Raw genomic sequence first — 21,369 nt, 5'->3', positions numbered from 1 at the left:
AGATACTGAATGACAAGGAATGACTCAGAATCTCATTGATTAGCAGATTCACTGAGAGTTCACAAGCTTGCATAATTACAGGGGAGCAGAGGTTTTGAGGGGTGCATGTGTCGAGAGAAAATAAGCTTTGTTGAACATTAATCTTGAGAGTCTGGTCACAAAATTATGAAGAATATCTTAAGGCATGTCGAGACAGCTGCCACAATGCAAGAAGAAGGTACTTAAGTATTTTGAAGATCTATTAGGTGGCCAATGGCTTGTACTTTGTCTGGGAAAACTTGAGATCAACAGGCACAAAGAGAATGAGATAAAGGTATCTCAGTTTGCTTGTTCCAAGGAGCTTTTAAATCAGTACTTTTGTTGGAATCGGGCTTCAGCCATGAAATACTCTTTCTTAGCCGCCTTATAATGTTTTTAATAGGGTGAAAGGATTATAATATATCATTTTCTACTATCAGAACTATGATTGGAGACTCAGACATTTTACATCAGACAATCTCCAGTTTACCTTCTTTCAGAATACTGGAAAACGTTTTGCTGCAAGATTTTAACACATTGATAACAATATGTTCTGTGTTCTCGGATGCCAATTCATCAATTGTCACCTTTAAAACTGAGTAAATTTGCTGTCACTGTTATGGACGGCTAAATCAGCTATATTGAATCTTACATCGTTCTAGAGATATGCTGAACTGGCTTGCTAGTGACTTGCAAGAGATTTCCATTTGGTTGTAAAATTCTGTTGTGGTGTTTACAGCCTTGGGATGCTGCAATATAGTGCTTATGATCGCAAATGAGGCAGAATAATGATCTGAGTAAATTAACTCTAAAATGCCTGCCTGCCTGCCTCAATCAAGTTAAGAGGGGGAAAATCAAGTCCAAGTAGTGAGAACCTAGCTTTATATGTTCATAGCATTTGCTGGAAGGACAGAAATGATTTATTTTTCTCAAAAAGGTTATTTGTTCTAGGTTGAGTGATAGGTTAGAAATAAGGCCCTCAATATAGATAGGTCTGAAAAGATGAACTCGATGACTAGTATCCTATTGAAAAAAGCGCAAGGAATGTGATGTGAAATTGCTATTTTCTCTAAATTGCCGAGACCTAGGAACACATTGCTTGGCCTTGAGATGATTGTCAGTTTTTGTGATATATTGTTGCTATACATCTATGGCTGGCTGAGGAACTATCACGAAGGGAATGCTAGCGGCATAACGAAACTGCAAAGTACATGGAGACCCTCCCCAGACTTAGTCCGGAGCTCTCAGGCCAGGGTACTTTGCTGAGGGAGCCCCCATGGAGCTCAAGGGCCCCCAAGCACCGAGAGGGCTGCGGGGGCTATTGTTACACCACTGGGGAACACGTGGAAGCAAAGACACTACCAAAAAAAGAACGTGTCTAAAATAACAGTAAGAAAAACAGCGGCACAAATATCCTGGGTGTTACATATGTGTCATTGAAACATTCCCTTTTGTACCAGGCAATTTATTTCAAGCCCCAGAACTAGGGAAAAAACCTCTCTTGTTCCTGCCACTGCCACGGGCTCTGTCATTAATGTTCTATTCCTCCCCCGAACACTGCCTGTGTCGCTCCCTCTCTCTTTCACACATACACATACCCGATATTCCCCTCTTTTATTCTCTCCGACTCTCATTTCCACTCCATCCACCTCTCATCAATTCTAATTTGCTCTTCCTCCTTTTCATTGAGCTCTGCTACCATTTGCTCATCTGATCTAGCTCTCCAGTCTCTCGCTTTGTGCTTCCTTTCTCCAGCCGCCTGTCTGCATGTTATGCTTTTCTATATCTGTCTCACTCTGTTGTTTTCTCTCTGACTCCATTCCCATCTCCTTTGCTCACTGTCTACATTCCTATCAAGCTCTTACATCTCTCATTTATATGTCTCTTTCTGCTATTTTCCACACCGGACCATTCGCCAAATGGGATTTTCAACACCCAAAAAAAAAACAACAACGGCCAGTCTTGCTGAAACAGACATTTATCGAATAATTTTACTATTGTGCATAAAGTGCTCACCAGGACGTCCCATGTCCACCGACCTAAAAAATAACAGAGGGCTTCCAGGCCACAAAGACTGAGAAGAGAACCAGCAGCCCCTTTAACTTAAAAGGCTTGGTGTAAAACAATTTACTCTGTGCTATTCTGAACTCACAAATCGAAAGAAAATGACACCAATAATACATTTCAATGGAGGAAAAATGCTCAGCATTTCTTTTACAACTTGGCTGACATTCCTTCACAAACAAAAATATTCAAGAGCGTTGTCAATCCTTCCTATGGATGGGTCATTTGAGACAGAATATTTTACATTCACAAGGAACGTGAAGAAGCAGAAAACATACCTTCGAGCACTGTTTGTGATTCTGACACCAAACCAACGAGCCATTGTACTGCAAGGGAAAGAAAATATCAGTGATTTAGTGAGCATATTACTTTAAAACCACAGAACACTAGTAAAGTTGAACAAAAAATGGCAATCAAACAGAAATAACTACAATAAACATGTCTTCTATTTCCCAATTCTTTTGTCCTCTATGGGTTCCATGGTTTAGGAGCAGGAACACTCCGATTCTGTCCGATGTTCCCAACATAAATCCAGGGACTATACGTTACTTACACAGGAATGGGGAACAACACGTGGACCCAGGAATACTGGGTCCAAATCTGTACGTTTCCCCCCTTCTGCTCACAATAACATATGGAAGTGAGATCCAAAGAGACAGGGAAGTGAAGACCCTAGACAGTACGCCAGTGAAAACATATAGGATCATCTTCGGCTTACCTAAATACACCTCCCCTGCATAAAATAGTTTGGAGTTCGGTGTGCAAAAGCAGTCCTTGGCAAGACACGGAGCTTTCATTAACTTCTGGGGTGAAATCAGGAAAGCAACCCCCTGGCACTCTTAATTATCATTTATGCAGGAGCTATTACAGAGGAATTCCTCAACTTCCAGAGCAAATCTCAAGGAATAGGGTTGTATAGGGTTGACTCAGTTATGGGAAACCCAAAGTAGTCATCTTGTCTTAAAAAAAAAAAGAGGTATGGAGATAAATTAAACTCCTCGCCCTAGTGAAGGATAAGGCGACATTCTCACCTACATCCCATGCCTGAATGTCACTATACTCATACATCGCACTAGCACCCTAAAATTACTACAGCCTCAGCTTTCATAGGTCCATCAAAGAGCAATTTCTGAAGTATCATCGTGGACGGTTACCCTGTGCACTGTATTTACCACACTGACTGAGAGGACCCACAGCAACAACCTGCTGTCTGTGCGGCACCGGCATTGAGGACTTACTGCATTTGCCATGCACCCGTGAAGAGCTGCTGAAGGAAATGAGACAAATCTTGAAAGATTCGTTCAACAAGAGGGATCTGTTCACAGAGACAGGCTGTGCTGGCCTGCTTCGCCTCCGAAGACCCACTGCTGAACTGCTGATTGGCAACATATCTTGAACTGGGGAGCAGGAAACTGCCAAGGGTTACATAACTAACTTGATTTTGGTAGCTCGTGCACATGCACTTCTGGCTTTCATCCCGGGCAAAGCTACCTCTGACTAGAACAGTCTGGTCTCCCACTTCTCTTAGCACACACCACTTCCCCGGGCTATGACCTCCCCCACCCTTTGATCAAAGATTCAGTCTTCAGTTAGGCAAGGGCTTTGGTCCTCTACTTCTAGGTATCTTCCGTTCACGAACTTGCATCTGTCATAGCCCCCAGTGCTTTCTTTTAGTAAGTTTTAACCGGTTTGAGTACAAGAATGATTTTACATTATATATGTGTTATACTGTATGCTGTGCATAATCAAGTTTTTAATTCTTGGTGTCTTTTTACAGAAATGCTTTTAAGTAAATATGCAAATAAAGATGAATTTGAATCTGACTCTGAGGACAAGATTGGCCAAAATCTGCATATTTCAACCTGCATAAAGTAAATCCTAAATGTGTGCTGGTGCTGTTTTGAAGCTTGTGGTGGAGAATGGAGGACATGAGGAGGGCATAACAAGTGAGGAGAGAGAGCATGCTGCTTTTTGAGCACAGGTGGGTGCCAGGAGCAGCAATGCCTACAGCCCTAGGCAAAGGTCCAGGGCTGGCATCTCTGTGTCTGGAATTATCAGGTCCATGGTTTGCACACTCAGTAGTTCCAGCTCAGGAGACATCAGAAAGGACAGAACGGCCTGGTGTGGTATTCGTCCTAAGGATACCACTCATGAGGGCTTTTGTGTGTAATTTGCTATTTTTTAGTAGTTGCTAAAACGTACTGACATTCATACTTTTAACTTCCCTCTGGATTTGCAAAGTAGCCACATGAATCCCCTTCTATGTAACTGGCTAAAGTCAAATAGGAAAATTCATGAAATGGTGGTCTGTTGTTTGTATTGTTAATAGAAAATAACTTTTTTATATAGTGCTTCTTACAACACTTTTACTGCTTGCAATATTGCAAATAGCAGGTATGGGAGATCGCTTTTATGTCAGAGAACTATGAAGCACGTTAGGTTCCGAATGGAAGGGGGAAAGGGTGTGGATACCATCACTACCCAAACAAGGGCTTAGCCACTTGCCATTAGTGAGGCCACAATTTAGGTCAGCAGTAAACAGGAGTTGATGACCTGCATTCGAACTGTACCGCGGCCCCCGCAACAATGAAGAAGATATGGCGATTACAGATCACAAAGGATCAAAGTGGCTCTTTGTCCCAGTACAAAAAATAGTCCATTCCAAGTCTGTCTCTTTCTTTCACGCCCTCAGCTCTTGTTAATCTCTTGTGCTCTTCCCCTTCTCTCCTTCCCTACATTTAAGAAGTCTTTCCAAGAGTAATGGTCAAAGACTGGCGGCACCTATAGGTTTAAATAGAATTGAGTGGGATCTTCCAATGGGAATCAAACATAGCACATATAGCCTGCTCTTGATCTTCCTAATACTCAAAGCAGAGGGGTCACTGGGTGTTCCACTAAGAGCCATAAACCGATAGTAAATGAGGATTCACACTGTTAAAGGTTTTTAGGATCTATGACCGGCTTAAACGTGGTTCAAAACTCAGAAGCTGAGAGCACATTGCAAGTTATCTGCACTATGCTTCAGGAGGGATGTTCATTCCAGCAGGTAAAAAAGAACATTATGCACAAGTTGAGGACTTCTCTTAATATACCAGACTAAGATTTGCTGACTCCAAGTGTGTTGTGCCTACAGGATAAAGTACAGATCTTCTAATAACCTTCAGTGCAAAAGACCAACCTTGAACCACTGGTATTATGTTTTTAGAACCATTGTTCTTTCAGCAGGTAAAGTTGACATTGAGGAGGTGTAAGTTGACAATGGGAGGTTGGCACATGCCATTAAATGATGACAATGTACTGTACCACGTCAGCCAATTGGAGTACTTCCTACTGACTGCCTCCCCTAGGCTACTTGTCAGGATATGCAAGGAAGTCCTGAGAATGCCATGAAATGAGATATAGAGTAGAATGTAATCGAGACAGTGATAACACATAGCAGACTTCCCCATACTTGTGGCAAAATGGTGCACATAATGTCCACTGTGTGACTCCGGAAGCTACCATAATAAAAGATGACATATCGGAATCAATGGCTATGTGTGCAGTCATGCCCTGCAGTAAGTGGGTGATCCACTATAAAACTGTCCCAAGAATGCATGTAAAGTTTAAAAATGCAGCCCTAACCACGGACATATGCAAATCTACTGGGCAGGGGAAAGGGCAGACTATGTCCCACCATGAGCTCTAATTTAACCTGCAAGACATTATCAAAATCAACCTTGTCCAAAAAGCACCCAAAATGTGGATGACCAACTTCTCCAATGTAATGGCCTGTTCCTACAGATAAAGCCCTAAAAGGCACACCTAGCAATGATTCCATTCCAGCACGAGTAGATGGAAACTATTCACTTACATTCCCCCATTCACATATCAGACTCCCTTCCCAAACAAACCAACCAAAACCTTATTTATTGATTTATCTATTTATTTATAAAGGAGTTGGATACTAAAATGTCTTCATGATACTAGAACATTAATAAGCTTTCAGAATGATGATGAGGACAAACTAAAACGTAGAAATGTTTTGATAGCCACCTGGTTGTAAATGTCTCTCAAGACTCACATTCAAACACTAGTCAGATTTATCCCAGTCTCCAAATGTTAAATCCTTGCCTGACGACCTTCTCCCAATAGGCAGCCCTACGTCTTACTGATGCCAGTTGTTGGTCAACATCATTCCTTGTCACTTTCTCCATCTGCAAACATGCCATTTAACTTGCATCTCTGGAGAAGGCGGTACTAAGGACACTGACCAGACAGATTGCTAATTAAATCACCCGATCATTTCTGGACCATGTTAGCTCATTTCAATTATATGATCTAACTACAACTCATGTCAAGACAATCCTTTTTCTACTCTAATAATTATTTCCAGGTCAAGACAACCCTCTGTTCTAATAATTATTTCCAGGTCAATCAGGGAATACCCTCGAAAATATGCATTTTATTGTCATGGCCATCAGTAAGTCTATGTTGTTTTATGCACTATGGCCTTCTTGCTAATATTTACATGCATTGTTTTCTCCCTACTCTTAGTACTTCTACAATTAGACACCTTCTGTTACATCTAGCTAGACAGCATAGCTGACCTCACAATATATTGTCACAAATTCCACCAAGAGGAGTTTTACCCTCTCACCTAATGTTGCTGGCTATTTGGTGTATAATTCAGCCCTGCAGAAAATGCTTCAAGGACTATTTTACATAAAAAAAAGTAGACTCTGTCATCATGCTGTTTGTCACATTTAATCATTTAACTCATTTACGCATTCTACAGAGGAAGCACATTTTTTTCTGCTTTTTTTCTATGATTTGACACAGCTAATAAATATGGCAGGCTTTAGTTGTATAAAAATTAAGGTCCGGATATTTAAAGTCTTTGGACCTGATTTAGATTTCGGTGGACGGGTTACTCCATCACAACGGTGATGGCTACTTCGTCCACCACAATATAAATCCCACTATTTCCTATGGGATATATATTTCAGCGGACAGGTTCTCCGTCACCATTGTGATGGAGTAACCCATCCGCCAAAATCTAAATCAGGCCGTGACTTTTTTGACCCAGACCATAGCAAAATCATTCATGTTAGTTACAAAGCAGTGCAAATGGCTATTCCTGTCGCACTGTAAAAAACGAAATGTAACAATGCAGCGTATTGTGCTTTCTAGCATTACTCTGCGCCAGGTAGGTGCTCCATGAGTGGTGAATAGGCATTCCAGAGCATCCACCATGGGAATTTTATGCAAAGCAATATCTACAAAGACTTGTAGATCTGGTTTTCCACCAAAGTGGTGCGCCTGCCGGAGACTGGAGTAACATAGAGAAATCTTTATTTCTCCTCATGATTTACTCTTTGCTTGCGTGCTGCTCCACATACAAAGAGGAAATAACCTCAAAGGATGTTTTTTGTTCAGGAAGGTGCATCTTCCTGCACAAAGATTACTCAGACCTTAATGCAAGCGTGCCGATATTGGTGCTCGGAAGCCAGGTGTGCCAGGACATGGAGACAGCAGAACTGTGCCATTTCTTTGAAGACATGGCACAGATCCATTCTCTCTGGTTCACACAGTGCAATACAACATCAATTTCACTGTCAAGAATCTCTTTGTGCAACACAAACTCTTTGTAAAATGCCATCACCAAGCAGCAGGTGCAGACACAGAATACACAGAACTTCAAAACTCTAGTTCCACTCATACAGCTAGTCAAATTTTAGACCGAATGCTATTTTCCCATATCATATAAAGTGTTAGGCACATCTTTCTCTCTGGTGGTCAGAACCTTTGACTACTCCCTTCTCCATTTTAATCTCCACCAATTTAAAGGCTCAAACAACTTGTCCATTGGTTTTTTAATTTGACTGGAAAAACTGCAACTTCGATGGCCTAAGTTCAGGATTTCAGCACCTCTCTCCTACCACTCCTTCTCACTGCTCAGATCATTTTGAGTTGCTTGATAGCATTAATTCCGTATGCATGAGATGGTATTCTCCCTCTTCAGAACCTCAAACAACGTACCTCCACACAGTTAAAAAAATATATAGTTTTTGTCCGATCTGAAGGAACCCCCAAAATAAATACCTGCAGAACAGAAAGGCAGTTGCAAAGTGACTATAATAAAAAATTAACAGAGGTTTACTAAGGGGCCTTTGAAACCTGCTAGCTCAAGAATAAAGAAGCTAAGTGTGCTTGGCTTTCCGAAAGTCGTTATTCTGCCCCTAATCTTGCAAAAGAACTTTTCTACATTGCGTCAGAATTCCAAAACTCAGAATAATCAAAACATGCAGACTTGCCCCTCTTCCAACTGTGTAATAGTATGGTAGACTATTCACAACATAAGTCCTGAACCTTAGAAATTTCATCACTAAGGAGGCTATCCTTGAGCCTGATGTACCATGCTCGGGCACTCCATTCATCTGTTGACATTCCTCTTATGAGTTTATTATAACCCATTAATCAGGAACAAAACACTAGCAGTCAAAAGAACCTTCATTCTGGCTCTCCTGTGGGTACAGTTCAAGGAATGAAATCTTTTCTACTTGGCAAAATCCCACTTTTCTTGAACGTGTTCAACTGATGATTAGCAATGGATTTTTACCTTTATTCTGGAAACTGGAGATGTTCAAATGACTACTTAAAAAATACTCACTAAACCATAGTGATAGAAGCACCTACGACCATATTTCTTTACTTCCCTATTTGGGCAAACTCTTGGACAAATTATCCCTGGATTAGTGTCAAGAATTTGCCAAAAATAACTCTTTATAAGATGACTATCAGGCAGGTTTCAACCCCGAATTGATAGTTCTTTCCCCCTTTGATTATCTTAGAGTGTTTTTAATTCAGGTCAGATATATACATTAAAGCTGCTGCATTTGATACCACTGCTCGCAGCATCCTATTCTCGACCCTTGATGAAACTGTCTCAGATCCTTTTTTATGGCTAGATCTTAACAGGTACTAATGGCCTCTTTTCAGTCCAATACTAAATCCATTACCTGTCATATTCCGCAGGGTTTCTCGCTCTCTCAAGTTCTCTAATTTATATATCTGACACTTTACACCAGTTTGATGCCACATTCATACTATATTCAGATGACTCACAGTTGATTTTTGCTCTCTTTAGGCTGAGGACTCAGCAGCCTGTTGATCAAACCTTTTCACTGCTGAATTATCTTTCGTCAACAGTGAGATGGTGGATGTCATTTAACTTTTTGCATCTCGACCCTGAAAAACGGAGATCTTAATTGTCCCTCCTTCTCCTTCTAGTTGGGATGCCTCTTGGTGGCCGGTTAATGCAGGGACCCCCACCAATCCTCTCAGTTGTAGTGCGGATACTGAGTACAGAATATAGAGTGGCCACAATATTGTGGCAAAAATATTGAAACTCAAAATATCAAGGAGGCAAGTAGATATAGATAAATACCGATTTATTATTTTTAACTCCACATTTATATACCTTGTCAAGGTACATAAATGGGGAACTAGGTGTAGAAAATCCATTCACTATTTGATACAGAATTTTCGATATTCCGGATCTACCCCTATCCCCTCTAAAGTAGTACGTAATTTAGAAGGTACTCTGGATTATGGATTATTCTTAGAATCCCAGGTAACTAAAGTTACTCACAGCTGCTTTCTACAACTTTGAAAGTTAAAAAAGATATTGACTTATGTCCTTTCCAGTCTTTATGTTCCTGTTGTGAATGTACTGGTTCCAGCCAGACTAAAAAAGGCTAATACATTCTTTCTTGCTGCTCCAGGAAAGGTTCTTAATCGTCTTCAGCTTGTCCTGAATGTTGCGGCTCACCTAGTATCAGATACCCCTCGACACACCCAATAACCCCTGTGTTGAGAACATTGCACTGGCTGCCTGTAAAATCCAGCACTATTTTAAAAGCAATGACCATCGTATACAAGGTAGTGCACTCGGTCTTTATTACCTAAAATGCACTTTCTGTTGCCCCGTTCTGAATCTTAGATCAGCCAATCTTCCGTTGTGTGATGTTCCTAAAGCTCGCACTGTGTTTTTTCAGGACCATGCACTCTCTACCTGTAGTCCCCAGACAATGAAACATATTATCTCTGTCACTGCACTCTATAGTACATCTATCTCACTTTACATGCTTTCCAAAAACTTGGCTCTTTAACCTCTACACAAGTTCTCTCTTTACAAGGTTATATTGTCTAGAGTCAAGAAGCAGCAGCGTCCATTGTGCTACGCTCTAACATAAGAAAACTGAGAAAAAAGAATATCTACAAATGTTTTCCGCATACTTCACTGCTCAGAGGTAAGAGATCCCTTCCATGGCATACAGAACGGGAGACCCATACAGTTTTGTCCAATAGGGTCATCAAATTTTTATTTCCATAAGTAGATCCTTTCACGAATGTAACACAGAGAGACTTCCACAACTGGTGCACTGGTCAAATGGTCAATGTGTCTGATGCGTCCTAACCACACATGAAATTGTTACATGATATAACTCCTTATAGTAAGGACTCTAAATATATTTTGTGAAACATATTGAATGACTAAACTGAAACCCGTGATGAAAGAGGGGTAAGGTAATATTTACTTATAGAAATGTAATATTTAATTATAGAAATTATAGAAATGTTGATTTCTCTCCATTAATTAACTCTACATATTTAGCAAGTTCCAAGCAGTAGAAACTAAATTCTATTGCCTTCAACAATTCCAATGCAACCTGGAAAAAGACAGTAGCAGTAAAAGCACCCACTCTCAGCTCTGTTAAGGTCACCAGATTACACACTGTCACCAGTGACACCTTCTTCCAATTTAATCTTTCCTTCTACAAACCTCTATATTCTGGAAATGTAATCCAATTGATTAAGTAGTGGTGAGCCAGGACTCCTAGCAACAATGTGTTTTCACATAAAAGCTCAGGGCAAGAAAACAGTAACCCTGAAGACTTGGAGCTTTCTGGTTAATTTATGTTCCGTCAAAGTGCATTCGGATAGTCTTTGAAGGATGCATATGAGCTTCTATGCTACTACTACTTGTGAAAACTGTGGCATGCAATACTTCAAGAAGTGGAAAATTGCCCACTGGGAATCTACTACCTCTTCCGAGACCAATATATGAATCTGAGCTGCATCGATTTGAAATTGAACTAATCTGCTTGAGAAGAGAATAAATGCAGATTAAATATGGAGGCTGTCATTTTCAGCCTAAGTGGTCATGATGTATGAGGTGTAAAATGGCACTTTTGATGCCGATTAGACATGTGTGGTGTCAACAAGTGCAAAAAAAAAAAACACTGGGGCATTGTCATGGATATTTAGACTTTTGCAGTATCTGGATGGTGGCAATGGCCTCCCCCAAGAGCCTCCCAGACTCCACATTTGTCCCCTTTAAGGACATTCTAAAGGCCAAAGACCGCCTCTTCGAGGTCCTGAAAAAATGAGAAAATATCAAGCCCACTCTGATGAAACTTCCAGGGTTCCCCTTGCGCTGGGAGTTCTGTCGAAAACCAGATGCATCATCTACAAGACCATACTGACCAGCACTCTCACCTGTCTGGCTAACAAGCTTATCAGTTCCAGTGGCTCTTGACACACTAGCAGCCAGGACACCATCAGTCCAGACACAAAGAAGTGCAAGTAAAGTAAAAAAAAACAAGGCAAACGGTCTTCTCCTTTTATGCACTCAGGATCTGGAACAATCATCCCATTTCTATCAAAACCACCCCAACCTTGCTCTAATTTTGGAAAGAGCGGAAGGGACAGCTTTTGAAAGAACACTAGATCACACTGCAGAGGCAATCCATTTCCACTCTCAGAACCCAGGAACCTCTTCAATGGCTCTGCCTATATGTTTACTTGTGATCCAGTATAGCTCCCCCGTTTCCTTTAGTTAGGTTTTCATTTTAGAAATACCACACACTTATATACATACATTCATACAAATGGGTGCAAATACACCTTGGAATCATATGTGCTTGGTATTGGGTGTGATTACCATGATGAATACCTGGGTGCTAAATAATGGAAAACAACATGTGCAAACAGTATCATGCACACTATTACCACCAGGTATTAAATTATGGCAAATGTTCACCCCCTACGCCCTCCTAAACAAAAAACACAGGAGTGAGTGCACATCTTCTAGTGGATGCGATTATTTTTATCCAATCAGAAGCATTTCCTTTCATTTGTGTTTCTTTGATGATACAAGTATAGTGGTTGGAAGGGAGATGATTGAACACACTGTCCTGGAAACAATAAGCATTGGGGGAACCGATAGATTTATATTTTAATGTGCTAATGCATGCAGCATTACCTCATTAGAGGCGAGACACACAGCAGAGAGCCAGCAAGTGAGGACAGATAGGTCTACAGTTGTACTGTAGCTCCATATGCAGTTCAGTGCAAGCACTCGAGTGAAGGTGGAAGGATACAATCAAGCACCCACTGGAATGGCTGAAGGAGGCTGGTAAAAGCAAGAGAATGGTTGAAAGGGGGACACCCAAAACCAACTCTACAGGGAGTGCAGAATTATTAGGCAAATGAGTATTTTGACCACATCATCCTCTTTATGCATGTTGTCTTACTCCAAGCTGTATAGGCTCGAAAGCCTACTACCAATTAAGCATATTAGGTGATGTGCATCTCTGTAATGAGAAGGGGTGTGGTCTAATGACATCAACACCCTATATCAGCTGTGCATAATTATTAGGCAACTTCCTTTCCTTTGGCAAAATGGGTCAAAAGAAGGACTTGACAGGCTCAGAAAAGTCAAAAATAGTGAGATATCTTGCAGAGGGATGCAGCACTCTTAAAATTGCAAAGCTTCTGAAGCGTGATCATCGAACAATCAAGCGTTTCATTCAAAATAGTCAACAGGGTCGCAAGAAGCGTGTGGAAAAACCAAGGCGCAAAATAACTGCCCATGAACTGAGAAAAGTCAAGCGTGCAGCTGCCACGATGCCACTTGCCACCAGTTTGGCCATATTTCAGAGCTGCAACATCACTTGAGTGCCCAAAAGCACAAGGTGTGCAATACTCAGAGACATGGCCAAGGTAAGAAAGGCTGAAAGACGACCACCACTGAACAAGACACAAGCTGAAACGTCAAGACTGGGCCAAGAAATATCTCAAGACTGATTTTTCTAAGGTTTTATGGACTGATGAAATGAGAGTGAGTCTTGATGGGCCAGATGGATGGGCCCGTGGCTGGATTGGTAAAGGGCAGAGAGCTCCAGTCCGACTCAGACGCCAGCAAGGTGGAGGTGGAGTACTGGTTTGGGCTGGTATCATCAAAGATGAGCTTGTGGGGCCTTTTCGGGTTGAGGATGGAGTCAAGCTCAACTCCCAGTCCTACTGCCAGTTCCTGGAAGACACCTTCTTCAAGCAGTGGTACAGGAAGAAGTCTGCATCCTTCAAGAAAAACATGATTTTCATGCAGGACAATGCTCCATCACACGCGTCCAAGTACTCCACAGCGTGGCTGGCAAGAAAGGGTATAAAAGAAGGAAATCTAATGACATGGCCTCCTTGTTCACCTGATCTGAACCCCATTGAGAACCTGTGGTCCATCATCAAATGTGAGATTTACAAGGAGGGAAAACAGTACACCTCTCTGAACAGTGTCTGGGAGGCTGTGGTTGCTGCTGCACGCAATGTTGATGGTGAACAGATCAAAACACTGACAGAATCCATGGATGGCAGGCTTTTGAGTGTCCTTGCAAAGAAAGGTGGCTATATTGGTCACTGATTTGTTTTTGTTTTGTTTTTGAATGTCAGAAATGTATATTTGTGAATGTTGAGATGTTATATTGGTTTCACTGGTAATAATAAATAATTGAAATGGGTATATATTTTTCGTTTGTTAAGTTGCCTAATAATTATGCACAGTAATAGTCACCTGCACACACAGATATCCCCCTAACATAGCTAAAACTAAAAACAAACTAAAAACTACTTCCAAAAATATTCAGCTTTGATATTAATGAGTTTTTTGGGTTCATTGAGAACATGGTTGTTGTTCAATAATAAAATTAATCCTCAAAAATACAACTTGCCTAATAATTCTGCACTCCCTGTATGTATACTGTAAACAACAGGTCAGGTTGACTGCTGTGCCCTCAATTCAAAGCTAAAAATGAAACATTCTCTAATTCTTGTAGGCGGCATTGCTTCAGCACAATGAACAATTCAATACTTTATTTTAAAAAATGTCAAACAATAGTTCAAACTCCACTTTAGCCAATCTACCTGAGCTTGTTTCTTTATTCTGTTCTCAGTCTATGCACCATTAGCATGATTAGAAAAACGATATTTCTCTAATTTAGCAGAGGAGCATTTTCTAATGTGGTATCCTGGACAGGAGGAAAGCAGTAAACAATCCTTCTCTATTTTTGATGGAGGTAAAACCTGGACATGGTGCAGCTTGTACTGCCTATTGAATGCTCCCCATTATCACCTGGAGAACTTCGAACACCAGTAGAGTATTGTAAATAAAAGTGTCCTATATACTCGAGTCATTTGCCTCTGGCTCGGTTCCTCCATTGCCTGCAACTGGCTACTGGTAAATCTCCCACATTTAAGACTATCCTATGAATCACAAAAATTGATAATTTTGCTGGTAATCCACCCGCTTTGCCAGTTGTCCAGTAAAGGTGGAGAAGTGGGCAAAATTGTGATTGTGCTTTTAGTCATATCACTCCGCACAAACTGGCTACTCCAGCAGAGCACAAGGGGGAGGAGCTCCAAATCATCTTTAATACACAGCACAATGGTTTGCTCTATTCGAATCTTATTACCCAGTATATGGCTAATAACAGAGAGGATGCCGTATTGCTAACTACAGTGTCCCACCACAGATGCAATGACCTGGCACATGAGAATGGTGTAATAGATATTATTATTTCGAACCCTGTCCAGGGGCGGCTCCTCCATTAGGGCCGAGGAGCGTCGCCCCCCACCAGCAGCAGTAGGCACTGCAACCTTTAGAAACAAAATGACAATAAACTCTGTTTACTGTCGTTTTGTTTCTAAAGGGAACGGGCCATGGGGGTGATGAGCATGGAGGGGAGTGTACAGAGCATTCCCCTCAGTGCACATGTATGTTTGGCCAGCTTTGTCGGGCCTGCCAAACACACATGCGCACAAGGACTCTCTCCAACCCGGCAGTGTGGTGCCTAGTTGGAGAGGCCCTACACAGGCTCCCAGTCTGAGCTGGAGCGCCCCGGCTGGGCGCTCCAGCCAATCATAACGCTGCTCTGAGCAACATTATGATTGGCGCAGGGCAGGTTGGGAGCCTGTGCCTGGAGTTCAATGGCGGCGACGCGGGAGCAGCGCGGCGACTAGGTAAGTAGAATTTTTTTTTACATATATATATATATTTTTATTTTTGTTTTGCTTCCCCACGCCCTCGCCCCACCACTATGCTGAGTCGCCAGCCACGACTGTCAACGGTATGATAAAAATCAAATCTTTGTTAGAGGCTGTGGATTACACATCGAGAGCTCACCTTGCAGACAACAAACACAAAATAACACCTAAACCTAAACAAACCATCCCTTGGAGCAATGTAGACTACATGACGTAGGGTCTTAAGTGACAAGGACCACATCTCTATTACTCGGTGATGTGTTTAGCTTAATGACTTAAAACAGAAGCATGCACCACCTCTGGCAAAAATTTGTCATGCCTGGCACTTAGGCAAAGTGGTGCAACTTGCGAATATAGTGTTCAAACCCACTGCTAGGTAGACTTAAGTGGACACTGATGTTTGTCGCAGTTCACACTATGGTCCCAATTCACTAAGCAGGAGTGGGAAAAGTTGTAGATCGACCCCCTAAGTTTGATCTTGAGATAGGAGAGGACTTTTGAGTTTTTGAGAACTCATACGGAATTTCAAGAGTACTGCTCTGAGCAACATCATGATTGGCACAGGGTAGGCTGCGAGCCTGTGCCTGGAGTTCGGCGACGCTGGAGCAGTGCAGCTACAAGGGAAGTAGATTTTTAAAAAAAATATTTATATATAGATATATTTGCTAGCCTCCCCCTGCCAACATTGCCAAGTCACCAGCCACGACTAACCCTGTCATGGTAGACACCACATAGGCTGGTGAAAGTGCCTCTTTAGACAGGTCTCCTTTCTTGGCATGACGAAGAATGACGATCTTGGCTTACATTATGCTCCGTCATTTACTTGACCTCAAAGAGGGGTCTGGTGGTGGAGGAGGGGTGAATGAGTAGTGTGTGTGCATGTGTTTGGGCGGATATGGTGTGGGGGTTGTATTTTACAGCTGTTAGTGCACGAGTGTTCTTTTATATGCCTATGTCTCTCCTTGTGCGATGATTCTCTCCCTGCAGTTGTAACAAATACAGCTCCTGAAAACTGTTCAAAAGGACCTTGATTCACAGAACTGTTCACCGTTAATTTCATGTGTGGAAAAGTGCCACCAGTGGCTGCGCCTGCTAATGGCAATGCCCAATTCACAGAATCATGTCTGCGTACAGTTACAGGCACAGACGAATCTTACCAATGTGTAAAAAAACCTCCAGGTGACTATGTTTTTTTCAGAGACATGTAGATAACGTATTGGAAAGTGGGCAGTCCACAGGAAGGACCTCAGGGTGGTCGCTACAAAGGTTTCTAATACCCAAAAAGTACGAGCTTTGCCCCAGTGGCATTTCGCACTCAGAGGGGGCATCTAAAGTTTCTTCATAAAATACAATCCCCAAGCACTGCCACATTTTCGAACGTTGTAGGGAACGAGACTTTTCCACGTGATTTATACATTGAAAAAACGCAGGAGAATCAAGTAACAGCATCCCCACCCCAAATCATCACACTTATCTCGTAGTAATCTAATCTGGAGTAATTGGATGGAATGGTTTCTTTGAGAGCAAACGACTAATATAAATTACCAACACTAGCCTTTAACACAGGACTATCCATTAACCGTGGGATCAAGAGTGGAGGCCTATGCCCTCAGAGTGCTTCAAGGCCACAATACAAAAGTGTAGATAGCCGGTCTGTACACAGCTCAAAGCGGAGAAGGCAGTATTTTAGGAAATATATATTTTGTAGATAACGAAACATTTATGAATCTACGAAATAAGTCTGCAAGGGTTAGAGGTACACATTTTTTGAAGAATGGGTCTCGAATAGGGTTTCTCTGAGTACCAGTGCTTGTTAACAGTGGTTTGCATCTGTGTTTGAAGGAGCTCCAGTGGCGTGTGTGCAGCCTGAAGGCGGTGGCTGCTTTCATGCTTTTGCTGATACCATCACGCTCTCAGCAGGCTGCATGCATTATAAGACCATTAGGGAATCATCAAAACCCGTTTTTAGCATCAAACACATTTTACAGCAGCGTATTTTCAGCATAGCATGACAAGTTGTCATTGATCCAATGTCAATGAGCATCCATGCGCTCCTAGGCTCTGTGCACACATCAGGAACCTATTTTCAGAGGACTTCCCCATCGGCGCGCGGAACCTCTTTGATACCGGGCCGTAAAGAGTTTTCTGAAGGAAGGCAGCAGCTGAATCAGTGAAAGGTGATCATGGAAAAGATCCTGAAAGGTTTCAGGGCAGCAGCATGGACTGACTCTCGGAAACAACAGCACGAATATAGTAAACAGGGTAGCTTTGTCCACTGATCTGGGCCACTGAAATTATGTGAATTTGTTGCCTTAGCGCAGTGGGTCCTAACCTGTGGTCCACGTAGCCTCCTCAGGGGGTCCGCCACTGCTTGGAAAATTGAATAATATTAACAGATTAGGCCCCCAGCTTTCAGTAATGCCTCAGTGGGGGATCCCCAGATTCCAATAATGATTCCATGGGGGTCCACAGAAGTCAAAGGGTTGGGAACCACTGCCTTAGCTTTAGACTCCATGTATCGGTTTACCCCATCTGCCATGCAAGTTCATTATCTGCTGCCTAATTTCCACATCACCATAAACAAAGTTTATGTATGGCTCTCACAGAGAGCCTCGATTGTTTATTTCAGCTCCTGAAAGTCATAGCTCCTTGCTATGACATCACAGCAGTTGATAACAAAACTGGTTATCAACTGTTGTGATATCATAAAGGCCTTTGAGGCCAGGCTGACAAGCCTTCCCTGACAGCCTATCAGCACAGCGCTGCTTTTCTGCATAGACTGAAAGCAGAAAGCACAGCTGCAATAGGGCGGGGGGAGGAAGGCAGGGAAGGTAGTGGATTTTGGAAAAGGATAGCAGGTAAGATATGTATTTTTCACATTTGCGTCAAGGAGGAGAGGGCATGCTATGTACAACTCTCCAATTATCCTCTGACCCTGTGCAGTAGTTGAAGGCAAGGCAGATGATTTTGGGTGCCATGCATAACAAAATTTTAGATGGATAAAAAGTGAATTACGGGGTGTATTTCACCTTGGGGTTCTGAGTGACATCATAGACAACATGAGCTTCGCTCTCGTTACCTAGTTAATGTCACTCAGGACCTCTCGGTGAAAAACAGTCCCGTAATTCACTGTTAGCCATCTATAGTTCTATATGCATCAAGTTACAAAAATAGTGGCAAAAGTGGTACAGCAAAGCAGTAGACCCTTTGGAAAGGCTAATCTTTCCATTACTCCACCAAGATGCACTGGTTGAGAGGCTTATGATTTTTGCTGAAATACAGCTTATGACCTCCTGTAACGCAATTCTTGACACATGCAGATCTCCACAAAGCAGCAGGTGCCATGTGGGACAGGTCTGATCGAGAACCAGAGACAAACGAAACAAAACACATACTATTGACGTGCGTCTCTCAAAGTCACAGAACTACAAATATATATATATATATATATATATATATATATATATATATATATATTTAAGTTGGTTAGATGGTAGAAAGTAACGCACATAGCAGTTCTTAAGGTCAAGTGTAGCCAAGACCTTGGGGTGGAGCTCACAGATGGGGACTAGTCCACGACCCTCCATCAGATAGCTAAAATGTCCAGGAACGCAGCCCTTAAATAGTTTCACATTTATCTCAGTATCAGCAAATTACACCAGTTTTCTGCTAATGTGTTGCACAGCAGACCCAAGTGTGGCAGTGACGAAGCAGACTTTTACCAGAATCCATAAAGAGATGCAGGAGTGGGATCTCAAGCCCTGTCACTGCTTCTGGTAGCGTTGTGCTTTCAGCCCTAGTAAAAGTATGAGGTAGGCTTAAGGTAGATCTCCCCCTCATTAGTACTGGCCCTGCTTTTCTATCTCTTTTCTAGGTTCAAGCACCGTAATCGTGTATTGCTTACTCTTATGCCCAGTGCTTAATTTGTGTTGTAGAGTTACCATGGAGGTGATGTCAGCAGAGGAAGCAAGATAAGAACTGCTGTTCTGTTTTTGTGTGAATGAGTGTAAGTGGACGTTTGTGAGTGTGTTTGTGAGTGTGAATCAGTGAAGGTGTGACTAACTGAGTGTGAGTGTGTGTTTACGAATATGCCAGAGAGTCAGAGTGAGTCTGAGAGAATGAGTATGAGTGACAGTAAGGGAGAATGAGTGAGGGGTGAGTAAGGGAGGGTGAAAGCAAGCCGGTGAGAGAGAGAGAGAGAGAGAGAGAGAGAGAGAGTGTGAGAATCAGTGAGTGAGAGGAGGAGTGTGAGTGAGTTAGAATAAGGGTGAGTTTGAGTGAAATAAGTGAGCAAGTAAAAGTGAGTTAGGAGTATGAGTGGGATTGAAAGAATGAGTGTGGGGGAGTGAATGTGTGGGCGTTTGTGTTAAACTAGTGAGTCTGCTACAGGCCATGGTATACTTATTGTTATTCTTAGCTTGTGGTGGCACGTTTGGCAAAATTGTGCCATTGGCATTTTGGAGGTAAGGCTTGCCACAATGGAGGGCACCTATGGAAAAATGCAGCCTGTTATCCTGGAGGTAATTCATTGCATATGGGGCACCCACTTCAAAATGTAGGCTCTGAATACTGGAACAATTCTTGGTACATGTGGCAACAAGGGCAAAATGCTGGAACGGGCATATTCGAGATAGGACTTGGCCTAAAGGAGAGCAACCACAGCACATTCAGGGGCGGAGGGGGCAATGCCATGAGAAAATGCTGTCAAACTGCAGGTAATTTTTTACATATAGGGTCACCATGGCATGAGGCAGCAACCGTGGAAGATTCTAGAAACCATCTTATAACACATAATCCTTGGCATAAAGGGGTAGCTATGGCATAGATGAGGCACCCATGACAAAATGCTAGTAATGGGTAACTGGAGTAATTCTATCATATGGGGAAGGTTTACCCATGGAAAATTTTGAAACACTTGGGACCAGCTCGTGTTAAGGTTTAGGCTTTAATGGAACACCATGGAACTAATGTAATGTTTCATAAGTGCCCTGTGACTTTTTAGCAGGTTTACATGAAAATTGTGTTTTAAAATGCACTATTTGAACGAATTTGTTCACCATTAGGCCCTATCTTTTACCGCGACACCGTGGACGGTTTTATGGAAATCAATAGGTTGTCCCGTACGGTGCCGTCTGGAAAAAGAATCTGAATGTTCTTTCAACTCCATACGCAAACTGCAGTCCATATCCTCCCCTCGATAGATGGATTGCTCAACAACTGTCTACGAAGAGGCGCTATAAAAAGGCTTGAGTCGTGCCACCAAGGCGCGGCCAAAGCATATGTCACCAACACATTCTTGGACGTTCGAGGTGTTGCTGGTATGCCGATGAGTTATTTATTGGGCTGGTTGGCATGTTTTGAACGGACTGGCTACAAGCTGGAACGGGGGAAATACATTTTAAATCCTTGGATGTTTGAAAGGGTATTGGCTTCTATGCCTTTTCATACGTGCCCTTAACAAAACGGTTTAATTCTGAGACGAGCCAAACTACTCAGCTCGCCGGCTATCACCGCACTTGTGCGCACAATCGGTACGAGCTTCCAAGAGGGAACAGGGGCAGACAGAAATGTCCCTTGGAGAGAACTGAAAGAATGTTAAGATTTCATTCCTTTGGAGATAATGATTTCCGGTCTATGCTAAAGTTAGCTACTGTATCAAACTAAATGCCTTCTGATGCCTTGTATGGGACGGCAAAATGGTGTACCCTGACGGATGCTCATATGATTTCGTGTATATGGGATTTATTTATTTTTTATTTCAATTTTGGAAACATTTTTCATAAACAAACGCAATCACATATGAAAATAGTGCACGAGATACACAAATCAAAAGTGAACAGATTATTAGTACGTAATTTAGCTGTTCTTTTGCTTCTTCAAAAGTTCGCTCTCTCGAAAAAGAGTCAGACTGTCCACACCAGCGAC

General features: G+C 42.1%; 1 protein-coding gene across 1 annotated transcript in view; it reads right to left on the bottom strand.

Moving 5' to 3' along the window:
* ANOS1 (anosmin 1) overlaps window positions 1-21,369 on the bottom strand; it is a 425,810-nt gene that overhangs the window by 358,351 nt on the left and 46,090 nt on the right. The window contains exon 2 of the mRNA XM_069205001.1: window positions 2,361-2,408. Coding sequence (XP_069061102.1) covers window positions 2,361-2,408 — 48 coding nt within the window. The remainder of the gene's footprint in view (window positions 1-2,360; window positions 2,409-21,369) is intronic.

Source organism: Pleurodeles waltl, chromosome 8 (assembly GCF_031143425.1).
Source record: "Pleurodeles waltl isolate 20211129_DDA chromosome 8, aPleWal1.hap1.20221129, whole genome shotgun sequence".
NCBI classification, from domain to species: Eukaryota; Metazoa; Chordata; class Amphibia; order Caudata; family Salamandridae; genus Pleurodeles; species Pleurodeles waltl.
This window is presented reverse-complemented; position numbering and strand designations above follow the sequence as displayed.